A 21,707-nucleotide genomic window follows, 5' to 3' on the forward strand; every position below is an offset into this window, starting at 1 on the left:
CCGTCTTGTGTGTCAATCACAGCATTAAAGCACACAGGCTAAAAGGTTTCCCCCCTCAGACTCCTCCACCCCCACCAAAGCTTGGATTAGAAGTTTCCCAAGCAAAAAAAGTGATTCAGATTAAATAATTTACTCTGGACTTAATCATCTTCCGATGTGAGGAAACCAAAGCCCCAGAGACAGACAAAAACAACAAAAGAAGATTTGTGGTATGGCTGACTGTTAGCGTCATAGTCTGCAGGGAAGTAACGTGTTATTCTGTTTGTCTGTGTGTACATATGGTCAGCGTGATTCATGCTGGGCTTTTGAAAAAAACCTGTGGGAAAGGTAAGCTGATAGCCGGGATCAGTAGGTAAACGTGGACAAGGAGAGAGTATGTAAAGAATGCTACCATGACATCACATGGTTGACTTTTGCACCGACTTCAATTTGAAATACAGTACTTGTACAAGGGGCCTAAACACATATAGTACAGTGCATGTGTCTTGTGAAATATATGGAAAAAGTAGACTTGATAGCTAAACATGAAAATTCTCATGACTTGTGCGCTGCAGAATACAGGTCTAGGCTATGGTGACATATCAGTAAATACAGTCTAATATGAAATAAACTAGGCAGTAGTTAGCAGTAGGGATGCACAATATATCATTCAACATTTCAATGTGTGCATATGCAATAGCTGCATTACAATAAGTGCAGCATGAAGTAAGGCAAATGAACTCGTCGTGCTTTAACTTTACTTTCCGCTTGACACAAAAAGTAAACTCGCATGGTTCTCATTTTCAGTAACTGATCTACAAGACAACTATGTCAGGTATAATTTTTTTCCAAATTAAAAATGAAGATTTGACTGAAAAAAGAAACGCAACGTCAGATGTGAAACATTATTTCGCCTACAGAAAGTATGATACTGACTTCAAAACTTCAGCCCTACTTTCTTATACAGTTATTCAAGTAAAGAGTTACAATGATAAAGTGATTAGTTGTCAGGTATCAAATCAACTATTTTAATGATCAACTTGAGTCGTTTTTTATGAGTAAAGTACATATACGTGAGTAAACTTGAAATCATGTTGGTCTTTGGGAAACACAATTGACATTTTCCACATTTTCTCACATTTAGACCAAACAATAAATCGACCTAATGAAATGAAATCTACAATAAAGATAATAGTTACTTGTCATTTTATAATATATGTCATATCAATATATGTCTATTATTCTATGATCTATGCTTAATTAATCATCTATAATCTATGATTTCTAAAAAGGTTACAGTAAGGTAATTTTAGTTTGAAGATATAGATGTTGAACACATTTTAGATGACTCATGTGAACTGTTCACCTGAGTGTTATCTCTGACCACTGGGAATTGATTCAAATAGGGTTTGTAAATGCTCTTAGAGTAAATAGCTGCAAGAAAAAATATCTTTCAGTCATGCACAAGCAACTCGTAAATTATTTTAAGTAATTAGTTCAGAAAAAGTCATAATTCAGTGATTCAAGCATCTTAAATGTGACTATTTTCTGCATTCTTTACTCTTGTACGACAGTAAACTGAGTATCTCGGAGCTGAGGGCAAAACAAGGCATTTGAGATTGTTTTATTGGGCTTTGGCAGACAATGACTGAGATTTTTCACCATTTTCTTAAAATGATTAATCGGTCCGGGTGATGACTGACTGCTTCCAACTTCTTAAATGTTAGTATTTTCTGGTTATTTTATGTCAGTAAACTATATCTTTGAGTTGAGGACAGAGCAAGACTTGTCATCTTGGGCTTTGGGAAACACTAATTGACACTGTAAAGAAGCCAACAACTACTTGATTAATCGACAATGAAAATAACCGTTAGTTAGCAAGTTTGTATGATAATGACCATTTTAAGTAGAACAAATATGTTTTTAAAATGATAGTCACGAGTGCTTGTCTTTTGCGAGTACTTTTTAACTTAATGTCAGTGAGAAAACATGTACTTAATGTGTTGTAGCAGCTGGACAGCAGTAAGCTAGCAAGACGTTTGACATCAAGCCTCCTTATCGGTCCTTATCTCATCTAAAGCGTCAACAAAACGGGCGTTTTTCTTACCCTCCTGGCCGTGAACACCTACGGAACAGACGTTAAAAGTGATCCACAAACCGGCGAGGGCGGACTTCACGGTATTCCCGATGTTTGGGCTCGTAGGGAGCATGATTTAAAGTAAGGTGCATGCCTCGACGGCTCGAGGTTCTGGCTTCAATAAAAAAGTTCCAGCAAGAAGTACTGGATATTTACTATTGGCCACGAGGCGTAAACTCCACTTCCGATTGGCTCTGCGGGCTGTCAATCAAGGAGCGACGCGCATTCCATTCCCATATAGGGGGGGCGGGATGATCTGTAGGTGAGCGCCGAGGTGGAATCGATATTTACTTTTATTTTGAAAGGTTGCAAAACTGAACCGAGCTGCATTTGGATTATTTGAAAAGTTTGACGTGTCAAAAATTGAAAATGTTGTTTTTTTTAGAACATTAATTGGAAGTATCTTGTTTGCGTGCGGCTTATGGAGAGTCTTTCATTGCTTTTCCTCAAAGTAACCCTGCCATCTTCTGGCGAAATACACGCAACAACAAAAACAGCAGTTGCACAGCCTCGATGCATGACAAAATAACACAAAACAGCCACGTAAATACCATTTCAGCAAATAACATGCGCTGTGAGGCTGAAACCAATCATGATGGAATAGTTATTTTGAAATAATGCGTTTTTCCTTGTTTTTCTCCGTGAGGCGGGAAGACATGTTTGCGAGGCTTCGCCACCGAGCCGCGTAAGAGCAGTTTGACCGATTTACACATCGCGTGCGAACCGGCCGCTTCTCGTGACAGCGGGACAGATGCTTCTCAGGCAAATGCTGCCTTCACTGCAGGAAGGGCAGCGGGGCGGCACGGCGCATGCTCGGCCGCCGCTCCGACAAAACCGGAGGATGAAATATCTGCTGCTGTGAAACGGTGAGTGAATAAAAAAAACTGTGGCAATATCGTATGTAAAGTTTGCAGACAGAGAACGGGATTTTTGGGGTTTCGGAACCGGAGCGCGCTGCCGTTCCGTACCGTGCCGTTGTTGTCCCGGGTGTGCGTGCTGCCGCTCCAGCAGACGTCAGTTTGAGTGGGTGAAGGAGGGTGAGACGGCACGCAAGTGTGCGAGTTGGACATGCAGCAAGGGCTACTTAAATGTAACTTTATATCACTTTATTGTGCTCATCGGTGCATGATCAAACTGTCTGATTAGTTTCTCTGCTGTGGAATATCCAGACAGACGGTTTGTAGATTCATTTGTATGAGTCTTGATCTGCTGCTTCTGTGAGACTGAAAGAATATTATGCATAATTACTCTGACAAATTATTATTCATTGTTCTATTGCTGTGTACCCACACGACATTTCCTTATTTAACCCAGTAAAGTGGACAGACCTTTCACATTTGACCCAGAGCTCATTATAATATTATTAATGTCACTGTAACCTTATTACAAATTGAAGCATATAGGCAACCTACGTGCATTTTGGGGCTGCGATTAATGAATATTTTCTCGATTAATCGAGTCTTGTTTACTGTTCTGTAGCTGTTTACCCAGAAGACATTTACGTGTCTTTTTTTTTTTTACCCAGTCAAGTGAACAGACTCACATTTGACCAGACATCACTCTAATTCTACTAATTTCACTGTTATTAGCAATTATTTTCACTATTGAATATTCTATCATTTTCTCAAAAAAAACCCCATTCAGTTTACTGTCATAAAGGAGTTTTAAAATACAGAAAATGTTAACTTTTAAGATGGTGGAAGGAGAAATTTTTGACTTAAAGCTTCATCTGCTGCTTGTTTCAGACTGAAAGAATGTTACAGACAGAATTAGACTAGAATAATCTCTGTTACAAATTATTATTTATTGTTCTTTAGCCGTTTACCCAGACGACATTTACTTTTCCTTTTTTTCACCCAGTCAAGTGGGCAGACTCACATTTGACCCAGAGCTCACTATAATTAAACCTATTTTTCTGTTATTAACAATTATTTTCATTGTTGAGTATTCCGTGTATCATTTTCTATCAATAATTTATTAGTTGATGAAAAATATTCAGTTTTAAAATACCAAAAATACTCACTTTTAAGATGCTGGAAGGAGAAATTTTTGTCTTCACGCTTCATCTGCTGCTTGTTTCAGACTGAAAGAATGTTACAGACAGAATCAGACTAGAATAATCACTGTGACAAATTATTATTTATTGTTCTGTAGCCGGGCTGCACAGTGGCGTAGTGGTTAGCACTTTCGCCTTGCAGCGAGAAGATCCCTGGTTCACGTCCCGGCTTTCCCGGGATCTTTCTGCATGGAGTTTGCATGTTCTCCCTGTGCATGCGTGGGTTTTCTCCGGGTACTCCGGCTTCCTCCCACAGTCCAAAAATATGCTGAGGTTAATTGATCATTCTAAATTGCCCGTAGGTGTGAATGTGAGAGTGATTGTTTGTCTCTGTATGTAGCCCTGCGACAGACTGGTGACCTGTCTAGGGTGTCCCCTGCGTTCACCTGAGTCAGCTGGGATAGACTCTAGCCCCCCCCGCGACCCTAGTGAGGATTAAGCGGTGTATAGATAATGGATGGATGGATGTTCTGTAGCCATTTACCCAGGAGACATTTAATTTAACTTTTTTTCTCTTCTACCCAGTTTCCAGATAACATTCAAGTGGACAGACTTTTCATATTAGAGCTCATTATAATATTGTTAATTTCCTCTATAATCTTTTCAGAAATTGCAGCACAGACCACCTACGTACATTTTAGGGCTGCAATTAATAATTATTTTCTCAACTAATCGGGTCTTATGTATGTCCACAACCCAAAGATATTCAGTTTACTTTCATAGAAGAATTAGGTTTAAGTTTAAGAAGCAGGAAGCAGAGATTTTTGACTTTTCTTCTTGAAAACACTCAAAGCTTCATCTGCTGCTTGTTTAAGACTGAAAGAATGTTACAGACAGAAACAGACTTCAATAATCACTGTGACAAATTAATATTTATTGTTCTGTAGCTGTTTACCCAGAAGACATTTACTTTTCCTTTTTTTTTTTTACCCAGTCAAGTGGACAGACTCTTCACATTTGACCCAGTTCCAATTCTAATAATAATTTCTCTGTAACCTTATAAAAATTGCAGCATAGACCACTTATAAATATACCAGGGCTAACTATTAATTTTATTGCTGATTAATGTGTCCATCGTTTTCTTGGTTGTTCGATTAGTTGCGTCTTGTTTTGTCCACAGCCTAAATATATTAAGTTTACTCTGAAAATATTCACTTTTAAAAATCTGGAAGCACCTAATATAGACTTTTTTTTCTTAAAAATGACTCAGATTTACTTAGACTCATCTGCTGCTTGCTTGAGACTAAAATAATGTTACAGAACAGATTCAGATGAGAATAATTGCTGTGACAAACTATTATTTGTTATTCTGTAGCTGCTTATTCATTAGACATTTACTTATCCTGGTTTAAACCCAATCCCCAGTGACCATTAACAAGCAAATGGACAGTTTATTCACATTTGACTCAGTGTCTGTCGTAATAATAATAATAATAATAATAATAATAATAATAATAATAATAATAATAATAATAATATTAATAATAATAATAATTAAACTGTAACCTTTTCCGAAATTGCAGCATAGACTGCAAATATACCAGGGCAACAAACTATTATTTTCTACCAGTCATTTTCTTGACTAATGAATTTGTTGTTTGGTCTCAGAAAATGGTCAAAAATGTAAATCAGTTTTTCACCTAAGTTCAAGATGACATTCTCGAATGTCTTGTTTTGTGAAAAACCCAGACCTATTCAGTTTAGTGTCATACTAGATTAAAGAAACCAGAAAATATTCTTATTTAAGAAGCTGGAATCAGAGAATATACTCATTTTTGTTTAATAAAATACTAATCAGCTGCATAGATAAGACTGAAAGGACAGTACAAGTTGAATTAAACTAGAATAATTGCTGTGACAAATTATTATTTGTTATTCTGTAGCTGTTCACCCAGGGGGCATTGACTTTTTCTTTTTTAAAACCCTGTTCCCAGTGACCACCGATTACCGTCAAGTAGACAGTTTATTCATAATTGACCCATTTAAAATGTGTGCTGTGTGTTTGTCAACAACTATGATAGAGCCTATAAAGATAATAATAATTTTACTGTAACCTTTTCAGAAAATGCAGCATATGTCCACAACCTAAAGATATTCAGTTTAATATCATAGAGGAAGAAAGAAACCAAAAAATACTCATATTTACAAAGCTGGAATTGGAGAATGTTCTTGAAAAAAATGTTCAGACCAATTAATCATCATCAAAATAATTCACACTTAATTTATTAGTTGAAAACCAACTGATTAATTGCTTAATTGTTGTAGCGCTAATGCTAACTAGGGCTACATGATATGGAAAAAACTGACATTATTTAATTTTTCTGTGATATGGAAAAATACAGAAATTTACCCAAATTGACTTAAGTAACTCTTGCTGATTTAAATGGTCACACACACACTAGTTGTGTAATGGCAACATTTGGAAGACACTGCTGACAAAATACCTTTTTTTGATTGTCCTTTCTGTACCTGAAATAATTCCATATGCTGACAATGCGTTTCTTTTTGCAGTCAAATCTTCCTTTTATTCCCTTTAAAAAATGACTCAAGCCAATTAATTGATTATCAAAATAGTTGCCAATTTATTACGTAGTTGGCAACTAATTGATTAGCTTTCATATCTGCCTCACATAAGAGCAGACACAAAGATTTCAACAGTTTTTGGAGACTGATGTCAACTGGAATATGATTAATAAAACTGGTGACAATACTCCTACAAATTGAATTTGTTTCCCAGTTTTACAGAAGAGCACTAATATGATTTGAGTTGAAAATGCCACTTTAAATGAGTAAAAAACATTAATGACAGAACAGTTTCACTTGTTGAAGCCACTGTGCTTGTTATGTGTTTCACCTTTTGTTTAATTTTTTTAAGAATTCAGCCTTTATATTGCAGGTTTTAGCTAAAACTGTCATCTTTTTTATCCTCATGTAGGACATTTCTGTGCATTCTTAAAGAGCAACATAGGAAGCTTGCAAGGATTATGTCATTTTAAGCTCAGTATGGACTCATTTCTGGCAGTTGCATGTCAGGAAAGACAGTTGGGGGAGGCTTTCATCGACTTGTGTGTGCATTAAATACTATGACCGTGTGCGTGTGTGTGATGTGGATGTAAACACGCGTGCTCGGGCTTCTCTGCGTGCAGCTCTGCAGGGAGGGGTGATGGCGGATGCTGAGGTCACTGTGTCTTCAGGGGAACTCATGGTGGTGAAGGAAGAGGAGGGGGAGTACAGTGGCAACAACCATAAGACTCAAGTAATCCTGCACCTGCAGCCCATCCTGCACGGGTAACATGGCTTATATAATTAAAGCACATAACAGATGTTTTGTATTTGCTATTTGACACAAAAAAAGAGTCACATGTAAACACATATGTATAGATCGATTCCCTGCATGATAATGTAATTTTCCCCCTTTCTTGCATTTTCTTCTAGCATACAGCAGGTAAATCATATGACATCAGTCTACATTAGTGTGGTTTAAATTTAGCTTAATGCAGGCTTATGTCAAAGAACGTAACATTAAGCAATGTGGAGGAAAACGGTCATAAAGGGTACACATCCAGCAGCTATGAACGATTGTCAGTGTATAAGTGAGAATCTGTCGCCCTCTGCAGGGTAAATGATGACACTGCTGACACTGGAACTACAGTCTTGGCCATAGAGGCTCATCATGGTAAGTGACACGGTGACATTTCCACTCACTGTTCCATTTAACAACTACACAGGTTCAACATATAAAACCAACAACTTGTGTTATGTGTACTTGAAGCTGCGCTGTTATTTAAACCTCTGAACCCCAAGCAGTTTCTAGACATTTTTTACTCCTGTCACATTTTTACTCACTGTGACCGCATTTTTCACTTTCATTTTACTTAGTGTGGGCTCACTATACAGTGTAATTTAAAGTCCTGCACCTCTTTGGGAACAGAACAACCATGACAAGAGAGCTGAACTATGTCTTATATCCAGCATAACACAATTATAATGCCATAAAACATAAAAAGAAAAACACTTTGAATTTATATTATTGTTTATTTGACAAGAATAGCAAGAATGGAAGCAACATGTACAACATTTTTTCATGGTGTTACAAATCTTGGAGAAAAAAAAGCTGTCTCTTTATACTATAATTATGTGACTACTTAGACTTTCAATGTGTTTCCATACACGTCTACTACCTGCTCTGTGTAAACACTGCCTTCAGTTCAGTCGAAAAGTCCCTAAGTTTTTGTCATCTGACAGTTATACATTAATTGAAGAGTGCAAAAAAATAAATTTTTACAGAATTTTGTAAGAAGAATCTGTTTATTTTTGATAAATTTCTAAGTGAGGCATATTAAAAACAAGTGATTTTGATGAAATATAACAATGTAAAGCTTAAATTTTCCTATGGGTCCACATATCACACATAATCCATTTAAGGACCATTGGAAAATTGAAAATCTGAAGATTTTTGGGTCTGATAACTGACATAATTTGAGGGATTTTTAAATGATAGCATGCGATTCATAGCTGGCCGTGGATTTTTTTTGGATTTAGAGGGTTAACAGTTATGAATAGAGACCATTTAGGGTGCAGTCATGCATTTTGTTGTCCCATGATTCTTGCTTTCATTAGCACCTGGAAAGACATTCTTGTCTTTGCACACTGTGGTGTCACTGCAGGGGTTATGCTTTTGTTCTGTGCTGTTTAGATGACAGCAAAGCGGAAGGAGAGGAGGTTGAATATGGCTACCCCATCACTTGTGGAGACAGCAGAGCAGTGCTGCTCTTCAAGAAGTTTGTGTGCCCTGGAATCAATGTCCGATGTGTCAAAGTAAGTTGATATGTCAAAGGGGGAGTGAATTATTGATGTATTATTACAGTAAAGTCCCTTTCTCAGTCAAGATACATGATCATCTTCCAATTTTCTCTGCCCCTTCTGCCTTATTGCTTTCTCTTTGCATTTATATGACCTCATAAACATAAATTCTGCTGTCTTCTTTTTTCACAGTTCAATGACCAGCTCATCAGTCCGAAGCAGTTTGTGCACTTGGCAGGAAAAGCCACTCTGAAGGACTGGAAACGGGCCATCAGACTGGGAGGGGTTATGCTCAGGTAGGCTTAGGAAACTTGTTTCTGTCTGCTAACTGTAAATCTGAAAGGCCTGTTAAGGTGACTTTACTCTTTTACATCGGGGTTAAAGTGTCAGACTTTAAAACACCTCAGTAAATAACATGCCACTCTGTTATATAATCTGCAACTGTGCGTAGTCTGTCAGTGTCTGCCAGTACATTCCAGAGGTAGTCTGTAAGCAGCATTATTATGAAAGCAGGATCAAATAGCATGCTGCAAAGCTGCAAGCAAGCTGCTGCTGAGTGATACTTCTCACCTCTTTATCATGTTTGCACTTGTTGCTGGTGTTACTGTGAGGAAGTATGCAAATCCCACTAGGCAGTATCTGCTCTTTTCATCTTTCTTCCTCCAGAGGCCAGATCGATGGGCTTTGTGTCAAACAAACCAGCTATCCACAGTGTTCAGGAAATTCAGTCCTAATATCCCTCAATAGCTGCGTGGCAAAAAATATTTTCTGCTGCTTCTCCCCATGCAGGAAAATGATGGACTCTGGCCAGATAGATTTCTACCAGCACGACACTGTATGCAGCAACACCTGCCGCAGCACTAAATTTGATGTGCTGATCAACAGCACACGGCTTCCTCCAGGGACCTCAGTGCAGCCGAGCCTGTCGTGTCTGGCTCTTGACCCTGTTGGAGGACAGGTGCCTCCCTTGACAGGTAGATTTCAGTTGGCATTTACAGTTTGCTGTTTTTTTCCCCCCCTGCCTCCCACATATGCTTGGGCTGCTGTTGTTTCAGTGAGATTAGACAAGCGAAAAACTTCAGAAGTCATTTGGATGTCACTCATTTGCTATAATAAAACAGGTGACTCCTTACAATGGTTTGAGCCGTCTCAGGAACGTAATGAATACAGATAAAATAATAATTATAGTAATGACTTTATTTATATAGCACAGTTTAAAGACTGAATTCAAATGCAGGACATTAAACAACAGAAAGAAAAAAGATCAAAGAAGCAAAAGTGAAGAAAAACTAAATCCACAGTGAATGCATGGTCCTGACAGTGAAGCACAAAGGTGGGAGTATGATGATATGGAATTTACAAAGTGCTTTACAGACAGGCCAGAAAAAGGAGCAAAGACCGTTCAACAGGAAAAAGAAAGTAGACCAGTGAAGCCAAAGTGGAAAATAGAGTGAAACAGAATGAGCTGTAGTGCCACTAATCAGAGCTGCAGTGGTCGTCCTCCTAAAACTGACACAACAGAGGGGTTATTAACGATATTATACGTTTCTGTGGCTGCTCAGTGTGAAGGACAGTTCATATCAAAAACCTCTACGGTCAGCATCCAAGAAAAACACCCTTGCTTGCTGTTCACTACAAAGCTGCAGGATTAAACTTGACTAAAAGGCATGGAAAAGAAGCCTGACAAATACTGGGAGAACATTTTTTGAACAGGTGAGACCAAGATACATGTGTTCAACTCTGATTAGTTCCAGCATGTTCGGTGTTAACTTGACCAGGAAAACCACAGCGAATGCATAGTCCTGACAGTCTGAAGCACAGAGATGGGAGTGCGATGGTATTGATTTCATAAAGTGCTTTACAGACAGAATTTAAAAAAAAAAGCATACTCAGGAAAACCATTGAACAACAGAAGGAAAATAGACCAGAGAAGTGGAGAAATAGCGAAGAACGGTAAAAATACTTACAAAATACATGAATACAATAATGGATACATTGAAAATAACAAAAGCACGAAAAATACCATATCAAATTAAAGAAAAAGAACGAGCAGAGTAGAAGAAATAAAATGTAAAACCATAAAAACAAAGGTAAGTATAGTATTAGTAATAATAACAGTAAATAAATAAAGGACGCAAGAGTATAAAATACATGAATAGATCATAGATAGATAGATAGATCACAAAAAGGTAAATCTTTAAAAATGGATTTTAAGAAGTGATTTAAAACGAGGCACTGAACATTTAAATGAGAATTGTAACCAATGAAAGTAACTTTAATAAAGCCCCAACCACTGCACAGAAAATATAAAATCTAGAGAGAAGCACTTTTCAGCTGCATTCCCTCACATTCACATTCAGTACTAATATGGCATGTTTTTTCTTTTGTATTCATTGGATGTGTATGTTTTGTCCCCATTTCAGGAGATGCACACAATGCAGCAGATGTAGAGGAGCCTTTGGAGGATAAGTTAAGTGCAACAGCAGAGTGGAGCGCAGGTCCACTGCGACTTCTAAAGCCCACAACAGCCAATGGACATTCTGCCAAGAGAAAGAGGGCTGACACGCCCGGTAAATATAAAAGCACATACAGTATATACATAGGTGTTGATCTCTGAGGGGAAACAGGGGATAGATACATCCTCCTCAATGCTTTGAACACAAACATGAAAGAAGCAAAACCCTCTATATTGTTACTAATCAGTACAACAATGCCTCAGGCAGGGGCGTACTTAGTCTTTTTTTTTTTTTTACTCCCAAAATATGAATTATGAGCTCAGTCAACCAAAGAATCTGTTGTGCAAAATGTAATTAAATCCGTATATATTTCATTATATTTTGAATTATCACCTTGTGCTTGAATTTTGTGTTTTTCTTTACATAAATAAATGCATTTCATTATAAATTAATTCAGAAAAGGCACAAAATTTCCTAAGGGGAGAACGACAGACTCCTAATATTAAAATGAAACCTACACGCATGAGAATATGGGTGCCTGCTGAATAGCTTAAACAGGATAGGGATGCTTGTGTATGGAGCTAAACACATAGAAATGCCTCTGGTGAAAGGACATCCTAAAGGACAAGCTAAATCCTGAGTCCTCTTTATACTTCAGCCTTTTTTAGCATTCATTGCGTAATGTGGTACACAAGTAATTGTCATCCTGCAGCAAAATTTATGCATAATCAGCCTTTCTTATGGAAGTGGCAAAACTGATGGCATCCACCGGCACAATTTACTACACAACACAAACTGTTCAGCTGTGAGACACCACATGTGTACAGTATGGAGAAACTTTGCAATCCTGTCTTACATTGCCGTTTTGTCTAGGGCACCTGTTTTCCTGCAAAATGTCTATCAAATTCTGCAGTCTATAACAGAATTAAATACACAAAGAGCAATATCATGTGGATGTCAAACAATTTAAAACTATGCCATATCTCAAAAACTGCATTACTTTTTAATTGACAAGTGTAGTTACTCTTATGAACAATCAAAAATATATTAGAATTGAAAGTACAGGCCCCAAAGTAGATACTCAGTTTATAATGAGTATTTCTAAGTCACTGAAGCTAAATTTTGTACAATTGTGATTCCCAATTAGTATAATTGTATTAACGTGATTATAAAATGACCTGTGAGCATCTGAAATTTCTCCGTTCTGGACCTGTCTACCTGTATGTCTGCATCATGGCTCCATGTGGACCTGTAAAATCTCTCAGTGAGGCTTTATACACATGGAAAAGGATACAGCAAGATGATTAACTAATAATCAGCTGAAGCACAGCTGCAGCAGTAATCAGGAGGTAAAGAATAAGCGATAGTACCACTAATCGGAGCTACAGTAGCTGTCCTCCTAGAATGACACCACTGACAGTGTGCTTCTTGCACGATCTAGCCCTGAAAATCAGACAAATAGCCTACAGAGTTGAAACAGGGGTTACCAATGAAAATATGTGTTTATGTGACGCCTGACTGTGAAGGATGGTTTATGATATCAACCTCTACGATCAGCATCCAAGAAAAACACCGTAGCTTGCTGCTCACTACAGAGCTGCAAGATTAAACTTGACTGAGAGAAGCCTGAAGATTACTGGGAGCACATTTTTAGATCAGATGAGACCAAGATAAATTTGTTGAGCTTAGATGAGCTCCAGCATGTTTGGTGAGAACCTGACCAGGAAACCCACAGTGAACGCATAGTCCTGACAGTGAGGATCAGAGGTGGGTGTGTGATAATATAGAGCTGCATGAGTGCAAAAGATATTGAGGAGATGACATTTGTAGATGGCAATGTGAATGCCTGTGGATATACCCATATACTGGCAGACACGATGACTCTCAGTCTGCAGAAACTTGGCAGAAGAGGAATATTACAGCATGACAATGATCTAAAGCACATTACCAAAATCACACATGTAAATAGGTGAAAGCTATCACCTGGCTAAGTATGATGCGAATCTACCTTTGGGGTATTTTGAATAGAAAGGCAGAGCAAATAAAACCCTTCCAGCCAAAAACAGCTGAAAAAAGACTCTCAAGAATGGCAGAACATCTGTCCAGAAATTTTGTGCAACATTTGTATCCTTCATGCTCAGATTCAAATCTGTCATCAAAAAGAAGCAGACATATGAAGTATGGAAAAAGACTTGAATCACAGTGATGAAAGGTGAACCTTTTTGTTGCATTCAATTCCTATTCTGTGCCCTCTATTTTTAACAACTTTTAAAACTGTTTCTAATTTTACACAACGGCAAATATCCTACTGTTCAACTTGGAAGTGGTGCAATTATTGAAAGATGTTACGAATTTAACCTTTTTACACAAACAATTTTACCTTTTGTTGTATACTGAGGTCAATATATAATTGCAAGACTTTATGTATCATAGTTGACATTTTTGCTGTTTTCAGGCCTAATATCAACATTTATTTTATTCTAACCAAACACCACATGGTATTTTTAGATATAGATTATTCTGAATATTATATATACAACTGAGTAAAGTTGAAATGGAAAGTTATTTATAAAGATATTGTAGTAAACCTGTTGACATGTGATAAATCCACACTTGACTCACACACTACTTTATATTAAATAACTCAGAAAGCCTTGGAGTCTTGCCAGTCTTTTCTTCAGGAGGAAATGACATCATGTGGAGCAGGTCATGTGATCTGGAATTAACACACTTCCTTCAGAGGTATTTTTGTAATGGGGAACTTAGTTAAAAGTGATTTCTCAGACACAATTTGTTATTTTCTATATAAAATTTGATATATTCCAAAAAAAGAAATATCTGTCATGATTATCTCAACTTAATAAAAAGAACACAATCAAAACAATTTTCAAATAGCTAATTTTATTATTGTTTAGCTAATTAGAAGGTGGTTGTTCTTAAATTCGGATGGTTATTTACTCGACATTTCAGTGATATCCAGTTATTTTTTTATTAATAAGTGATTGTTTCCATAATATATAATTATGGAATTTGTAAAGACATGATCATAATGAACATAGAAACATTAGTTTTTTTTATTTTTAATAAAAATGTATACAAGATATATCCCATGGATTTCAAAAATCCCTCAATTATATATTGGCCCGCTGTATGTTTTAGCATGCGCTATAAACTCTGGCATTGTGGAAGGTTCATTTACCTTTCTCATCAATCATTTTGTCATCTGCCAAAGAGCAACACTCTGGTGGTAAATTGGCGAAGTACTGACTTAATAAGTTTAAAAGATACGTTGTTATAAGAGGAGGAGACACAGGTTCAGCCCACTGACCTTCAGTCGCCAAGAGGCTGTGCATTTATTTGAAGCCCTTCAAAGGATTTACACAAGTTATCCTGCAGTCCTTCAGTCCCTCGTGTCACGCCTCCTGCTGCCACAACTATTTGACCTCTCTGATATACCGAGCCAATGAGCCTCTGAATCTGCAGTTGTGCGATGTTCTGCCTTTTCCTGCAGACTGTCCTCAAAAAGCTGCTGACCACAGGCAGCCACAGAGTCATGTCCCTTTATATTACCACCGACGGCATCTGACATTTCTAAGTGTGGCTTTTTCTTGCCTTGATTTAAGGGCTTTTAAAGGTGACCTGATTAGGCATTGTTCCAGGTCGACCATGGTAGGTAAAATAGCTTGCAGGGAGGTGGGGAGCTTGCGAATGGCAAATTGCAATGCGTCACTGCACATGCAGAATTGCTTGTCATAGGGCTTAAAACAAATTGACAATTCTCAGGAAGCGTACTCAGGCTGTAGCTGTACTCCTCCATCTACAGAAATGCGTCACTTCCCAGTAGTGTATACACTGCCGACATGGAGGAATAAATTAATTCAGTTTGAGATCGCTGTAAATGGGATTTGGAATATTTTCATGAGGCATATTGCATTTCTCTAGAAAGACATTTAAACAAACATAAATGTGCATGCATTTCTTGTAAGATTAGATATCGAGCACCTCTGACATTTTCTCACTCTAATACGCTCAACTTCTGTTTTGCTCGTAGATCCACAGTAATTTTTCATTCTCCCTCGAATCTGCCCTCTTTTCTCTCTTCCTAGAGCACCTCTTCTCTAACCCATTTTCCTTCTCTTTCCCTCCTGTCACCCATTTAACATCCTCTCTCCAAGTGCAGCACTTCTCCCATTTCTTTTATCTCCTTATATCCTCTTTTTTTCTCATTGTTTCTCCAACCTTGACATCTCCTCTGTTTCTCTTCTTCACTTTATTACTCTTTCAATGCTCTCTTCAAATCTTACCCGCAGACATTTCCCTGCCTCCCTACCCCTTCTTATTTATCCCACATTTCTTATTTATTTTGCAGGGCTTTCTCTCCATTCTGTCTGGCCTTTTTGTTTTTTCGACCATCCAGCTGCACTGCACACACATGAATGCATACAATCACACTCACCACCTCTATAAAGTTGCCTTTAAAAACTTTCTTTTATTTCTCTGTGATGCTTTACAATTTCTAACGTCTCTAATGCACTGAAAAATAGACTCATGCACAGAATTCTCCACATATTATAATAATGTTCAAACTGTTGACCTTCTCTAGATGGAGTGTTGAGTCTGTGGAAGGGTGTGGCGGACTCTGGGCTGATGGGAGAAGTCCTGTCTAGTCTCCAGACTGAATTATTAACCACTTTTAAAGGAGTGGAACTTCGCAGTGGGCGAGCCAAGCTGCAGGAAACAGGTATGTTCCCACTGGGACCTGTCTAATCACTGGAAAAAATTGGCTTTTGTCAATCAAGTTATGCAATTTTAAAAATGATTTCCATTAAAGGCCCCACCAGTTAAATCTGGTTTGAAGTTCATGGAGATTGATTTCTAAAACAGCCAAATTTGTTGCAGACGAATTAATAAAGATGAGTATTAATCATTCAAACCTTGTAGCTGACTTTTTATTGTTTTCTTTTGTAAGATGCCGTCATCCTTAATTCCTTGTGTGAGATGTTTGGGCTTTTAGACTCAGTGAAGCAAGCTCTGGACCTGAGGCGAAGCCGGAATGAGGAGAACAAAATCCACAACAGCAGTTATGGTGAGGAAGCTGTCAAAGTCAACGTACAGCTTTCACAGTGACGCCCCAGTGGATTGTATTGACTCATATCTTGTTTTTGTGTAGTGTTGGATGAGATCTTGGAGGACCAGAGGAAGAAGAGTTGCGATAAAAGCGCAATTTACAAAACGTCATCATTAAAACACCTTCGACCTCAACGTCAAAGCCAGTCAAACAGCCAGAACTCGCTGTCTTCCGTCAAAACAAGCTCAGTGATCCAGCCTCTCTCTGTTACCGGCCTATCTGCTGCATCTTACGCTCAGCTCACAATAAACCCTCAGCTATTTACCCACTTTCCTGCCCTCACCGGCCAACATCATGGAGCCGGAGCCGGAGCTGGCAGGACGGACAGGGACGGCCACTGTGCCATGCTGGAGAGGGAGTACGAGATCAGTGAGGCAGGAAACCAGGAGAAGGTTCACCGGCTGGGACAGACGGGCAGCGAGAAGAAAGACACCTCAGGGATCCACAAAGAGCCTGGACAGAGAGAGACTGTGAAGTTTCGGGAAGAATCGCGAATTAGAAACGAGGCGGCAGAGGAGACAGAAGGCTTGCATGACATTGAAAAGGTGATTATAGGAAGAAAGGCATCAAAGAAACATAAAAGTAAGTGAGCCAGACGACCCCAGAGGGATTCAGTGGGACTAATTGAGAGAATGTGCCTGAGACTAAAAGGAGACACACGGTGGGGAAACAATTAAAAAATAATATTACTTTGTCAAACTATACTTTTCTCTTGTATTCTCATATACACCGATCAGCTGCAACATTAAAACCACCTGCGTAGCGTGGTGTACAACCATCTTATGCAGCCAAAACAATGCTAGCCCAGTGACGCATGAACTCCACAGACATCTGAAGGTGTCCTGTGGAATCAGGCACCGAGATATGATCCTTAAAGTCCGGGAAGGCGAAGTGCGGCCTCCATGGATCAGACTTTATTTTACATCCAACAGATGCTCAATCAGATTAAAATCTGGTGAACAACTTGAGCTCTTTGTCATGTTCCTCAGAGCATTCTTGAATGTGGCAAGGAGCATTATGCTGCTGAGAGAAGTAGATTAGCAGCTTGTATTCACTTGGCTCTGTTGAACTGGACAATGGACACTGGGCCAGTCAACAAAGAGTGTTGAGAAAAGTGCCAGATCCTAATAATGCTCTCATCAATTGTATGTCAGTGTCTAAAGTTTAGCAGGTGTATCTGCTGACTGCATCAACAGCAACAGTTGCAGTAACTTAGCCTTCATTGTCTGCATCAATGTTTGGTTAGCTGGTAAGTGTCAAAGTAACATCTACGTGAATGTCAGGAATCCAAAGTTTCCCAGAGCGTCACACTGTCTCTGCCATCTTATCCTTCACTAAGTTCATCTTGTTGCCGTCTTTTCCCCAGGTAAACGATGCACCTGGCTGTCCACATGATTGAAACGTGATTCCTTAGATTAGACCACCTTCTTCCATTGCTTTGTTATCCAGTTGCCCTTTGTAGGCTCCTTTAGCAGTGGATAGAGTGGTCAGCAACCCCATATACAGCACTCTGCAACACACTTTCTATCTCAGCCAGCATGAAAGATTTCAGAAACTGGTGCTACAGCAACTCTTCTGTGACACTGGACCACACAGGGTGCCCATGATTTTCTTACCAGTTCACTGCTTGTCCTTTATTGAACCACATTTGGTACCACTTTATACTGCGAACACCCCACAAGACTTGCCGGTTTGGAAACCCTGTCATCTAACCACCACAAAATGGCCCTTGTCTTTACGCTGCCCATTTTTTCTATTTTTCCTGCTTCCACCACGTCAGCTTCCAGAACGGTCTACTCCCTTGCTGCCTGTATCCCATCCCTCAAGAGGTGCAGCGGTAACATGATAATCGGTAGCTTTAATGTTGTGGCTGATCGGTGCATACTGTAATGCAGGGGTTAGTAGAGTTGTGGTTGTTGTGGTTCATGCAGTGGTGTTGCAGGTGCAGATTTGCTCTTGCACTGAGGTTTTAAATGACACAAAGACCATTTTAAACAAGGCTTTTCTAACATTTTCCCAACTCAAAACACAGTAGAGCTGAAATGTCTTGTTGATTGATTCGCTGACTGCCAGAAAGTCAGACTGCGCTAATTATTTTTAATCACTGATTAACTGTTTAAGTCATTTTTAAGCAAAAATGCCATAAAGTCCTGGTCCCAGCTTATCAACTGTGAATAGGTTGTTTTCTTAGACTGACCTCGATATACAGTATTTTACAATATGGAAAAGTCACTTTGGGCTCTGGGTAATTGCACTAGGCATTTTTTTTTCTATTTTGTGATATTTTATGGACCAGAAATATTTAATCCATCCATCCATTATCTATATACTGCTTAATCTTCATTAGGGTTGCGGGGGGCTGGAGCATGTCCCAGCTGACTTAGGGCTACATATAGAGACAAACAATCACACTCGTATTCACACCTACGAACAGTTTAGAGTTACCAATTAACCTCAGCATGTTTTTGAACTGTGGGAGGAAACCGGAGAACCCAGAGAAAACCCACGCATGCACAGGGAGAACATGCAAACTCCATGCAGAAAGATCCCGGGAAAGCCGGGGGTCTTCTAGCTGCAAGGTGAAAGTGCTAACTACCAAGCCACTGTGCAGCCCAAAAACAGTTAATCGAGAAAATAATTTGCATTTCAGTTGAAAATAACCATTAAATGTAGCCTACAGAGTTCTCTTTTCTCTTTTGTCTTTTGGACATCGTATTAGAACCCCGCGTAGTTGTGACACAACTCTGTTTAAGTGTTTTTAAATTCCAGGAATTAAGAAGTCTGTAGCTATAATATCTGATTCCATCTTAAAGTATTTGATGACAATATTTTCCTTTGCCTACAAGTAGCTGACAACTTTTTCAAGAATTCGTGAATATTTTTTCCTAATATTTGTAATTTAAGATACTTGTTTTGTGAGTTAAATTTGTGTTTTGAATTTGACAAGATTTAGATTTTGTGAATTTTTTTCCACTCAGGCTTGTATTTAGGCCTTAGACCTAATGATGCCTAAGATCTATGCACTAGACACTCACTGCCCGAAGAATACATTATTCTCAATGAAAACTATATTTCAAGTAATTACTGTGACTGTTGACGTGCTGTTGCTTTATACAGGGTACTGAGTACTAATGTGTGCCGCAAATACAGAATCTTGTTTATCTACTTATCCTCCCTTTGCTATAGAAACAAATATAAAGGGGAACAATATGTTATACACATAAAAGTGTGGTTTATAAAGGGCACTAAAGGTCCAAAATGACCTTATACGATAAAGAACACATTTCAAATAAAAGCTGTTATGTTTGACATTTTAAAAGAAGCAGTGTTTAAACTTGTGTGCAGTAGATAATTTCATTCTACAACTTATTGATTCTTTTTTATTTCAGGTTGTTGATGAGAGTTGCAAAATACTGGTACAGTAAACAGTGGTACGTGCAATATCGCTTAAATGTCAAATGATTCACAATCCTGTCACTAGAGTATTTCCTCCGATAAACAAAAACAAAGCCAAAAAAAAACTTTTTCAAAGACTATGCTGAACGTACAGAAACTGAATGCAAAAGTGAATACACCTCTGATCACTAACATACACATTAGAAAGCCCATGACAACTGAAACAAAACTGAGTACACATGATTTACAACCAGCCCAACTGCATGAACACTGATAAAAAATTAGCTGTGAACACGAGAACCTTCTCTGATTTGGACCTATGGATTGTGTCAATCGGCATTTCATGCATGCATCATGGCTCCACATGACAAATATTTATCAGAGGAAGTGAAAAGTTTGAGTGTGACACTTCACGAAGATGGAAAAGAAGAGAAGAAGATCAGTGACCAAGCAATAATCTGTTGAAGTGCAGTTGCAGCAGTGACCAGTTAGTATAGAACAGGCAACAGCTCCACTAATCATAGCCGTAGTGGTCGTCCTCCTATAATGATGCCACAGATAAGGGAAATTTAACTGTGATGAACAGATAGGCAAGTGCTTTAGACTTGGTACAAGGTGTATTAATGGAAATAGGAGTTTCAGTGTGAGGGACACTTGCTGACATCAGTCTCTATGGATGGTGTGAAAAGAAAATATCCTTGATTGCTATTTGGAAAAAAAACTGCAAGATAATGCTTGAAAACACATGAAAAGAAGTGTGACGGATATTGGAAGCACATTTTTTTTTGTCTGGTTTAGGTCAAGATCAGTTTTTTTGAACCAGTGCAGGACAACCACAATGCATGCATAGTCCTGGCAGTGAAGCACAGATGTGGGAGTGTGGTGATATTGAGGTGCATGAGTGCAACGGGTGTTAAGGAGATGACATTTATATGAATTCCTGTGGATATACCACAACACTGGCTGACAAGATGACTCCCAGTCTGCAGATACTTGGCAGAAGAAGAATATTACAGCGTGATAACCATCCAAAACACACTGCCAAAAATCACAAAAGAGTTCCTAAAAAGAAAAATACAACCTGGCCAAGTATGTCTCCTGACTTCAATCCAATAGAACTCCTTTGGGGTATTTCAAAGAGAAACCTAGACCAACACAACGCCTCCAGCAAAGAGCAGCTGAGAAAAATGTCTGAAGAATGGCAGAACATCGCTCAAGAAATCTGGTATCATGTCAAGGAAGATGGAGTCTGTAGTCAATAAAAATAAAGATGGACACATGAAATCGTGAAAAAAGCAGATTTGATTCCCAGTACTGAGTGTTGTTGCATTAGGTTCCTACTTGGGGGAATCATTTGACATTTAGGTGATACTGCACAAGAGCGTCCTGACTTATCAAAATACAGACAGGAGGAAGGCCCACTGTAGGCTGATTTTATTTGAATTTTCTTTATGGTTTTAGTCTAAGATGTTTCATTCTTCTCATCACCTTTCTTACAATCCTCATTCCAGTCCTTGTTACCTCAGTTATCTTAACAGAACAGAAGTGCAGCCCCAAAAATGAGCCCTCAGAGGAGAAAACTGCAGCACTGTTGGGTCACCTTACTACTACGTTTGACTTCCAATCACCGATGTCAATCATTTCCTATTTGATAGCCAGTGGAGGACGTCTTTTGTGATACCACTGCTCGACGTGTTTGACCGCGCTTTAAAGTTTCAGCTCGACAGATAAAAGTCTAGCAGTTTTCTTCCC

The 21,707-nt window shown here is 38.6% G+C and overlaps 2 protein-coding genes across 3 annotated transcripts in view; one reads left to right on the forward strand and one right to left on the reverse strand.

The window, feature by feature from the left end:
• The window catches only part of si:dkey-34d22.1 (discoidin, CUB and LCCL domain-containing protein 1), a 14,434-nt gene extending 12,190 nt beyond the window's left edge, over nucleotides 1-2,244 (reverse strand). The window contains exon 1 of the mRNA XM_023268821.3: nucleotides 2,087-2,244. Coding sequence (XP_023124589.2) covers nucleotides 2,087-2,189 — 103 coding nt within the window. The 5' untranslated portion in view covers nucleotides 2,190-2,244. The remainder of the gene's footprint in view (nucleotides 1-2,086) is intronic.
• The window catches only part of LOC111567596 (glucocorticoid modulatory element-binding protein 1-like), a 20,292-nt gene extending 411 nt beyond the window's left edge, over nucleotides 1-19,881 (forward strand). Inside the window, exons 1-10 of one of the 2 annotated variants that reach the window (XM_023268824.3) lie at nucleotides 1,816-2,982; nucleotides 7,319-7,460; nucleotides 7,790-7,848; nucleotides 8,869-8,990; nucleotides 9,168-9,271; nucleotides 9,765-9,949; nucleotides 11,399-11,545; nucleotides 16,035-16,172; nucleotides 16,401-16,517; nucleotides 16,602-19,881. In XM_023268824.3, coding sequence (XP_023124592.2) covers nucleotides 7,336-7,460; nucleotides 7,790-7,848; nucleotides 8,869-8,990; nucleotides 9,168-9,271; nucleotides 9,765-9,949; nucleotides 11,399-11,545; nucleotides 16,035-16,172; nucleotides 16,401-16,517; nucleotides 16,602-17,149 — 1,545 coding nt within the window. In that variant the 5' untranslated portion in view covers nucleotides 1,816-2,982; nucleotides 7,319-7,335 and the 3' untranslated portion in view covers nucleotides 17,150-19,881. Of the gene's footprint in view, nucleotides 1-1,815; nucleotides 2,983-7,318; nucleotides 7,461-7,789; nucleotides 7,849-8,868; nucleotides 8,991-9,167; nucleotides 9,272-9,764; nucleotides 9,950-11,398; nucleotides 11,546-16,034; nucleotides 16,173-16,400; nucleotides 16,518-16,601 lie in introns of those variants that run through there. The other variant, XM_035947510.2, reaches the window with a different exon arrangement.
• The last annotated feature ends 1,826 nt before the right edge of the window (nucleotides 19,882-21,707 follow it).

The sequence above is a fragment of the Amphiprion ocellaris genome, chromosome 9 (assembly GCF_022539595.1).
Source record: "Amphiprion ocellaris isolate individual 3 ecotype Okinawa chromosome 9, ASM2253959v1, whole genome shotgun sequence".
In the NCBI taxonomy this organism is placed as follows: domain Eukaryota; kingdom Metazoa; phylum Chordata; class Actinopteri; family Pomacentridae; genus Amphiprion; species Amphiprion ocellaris.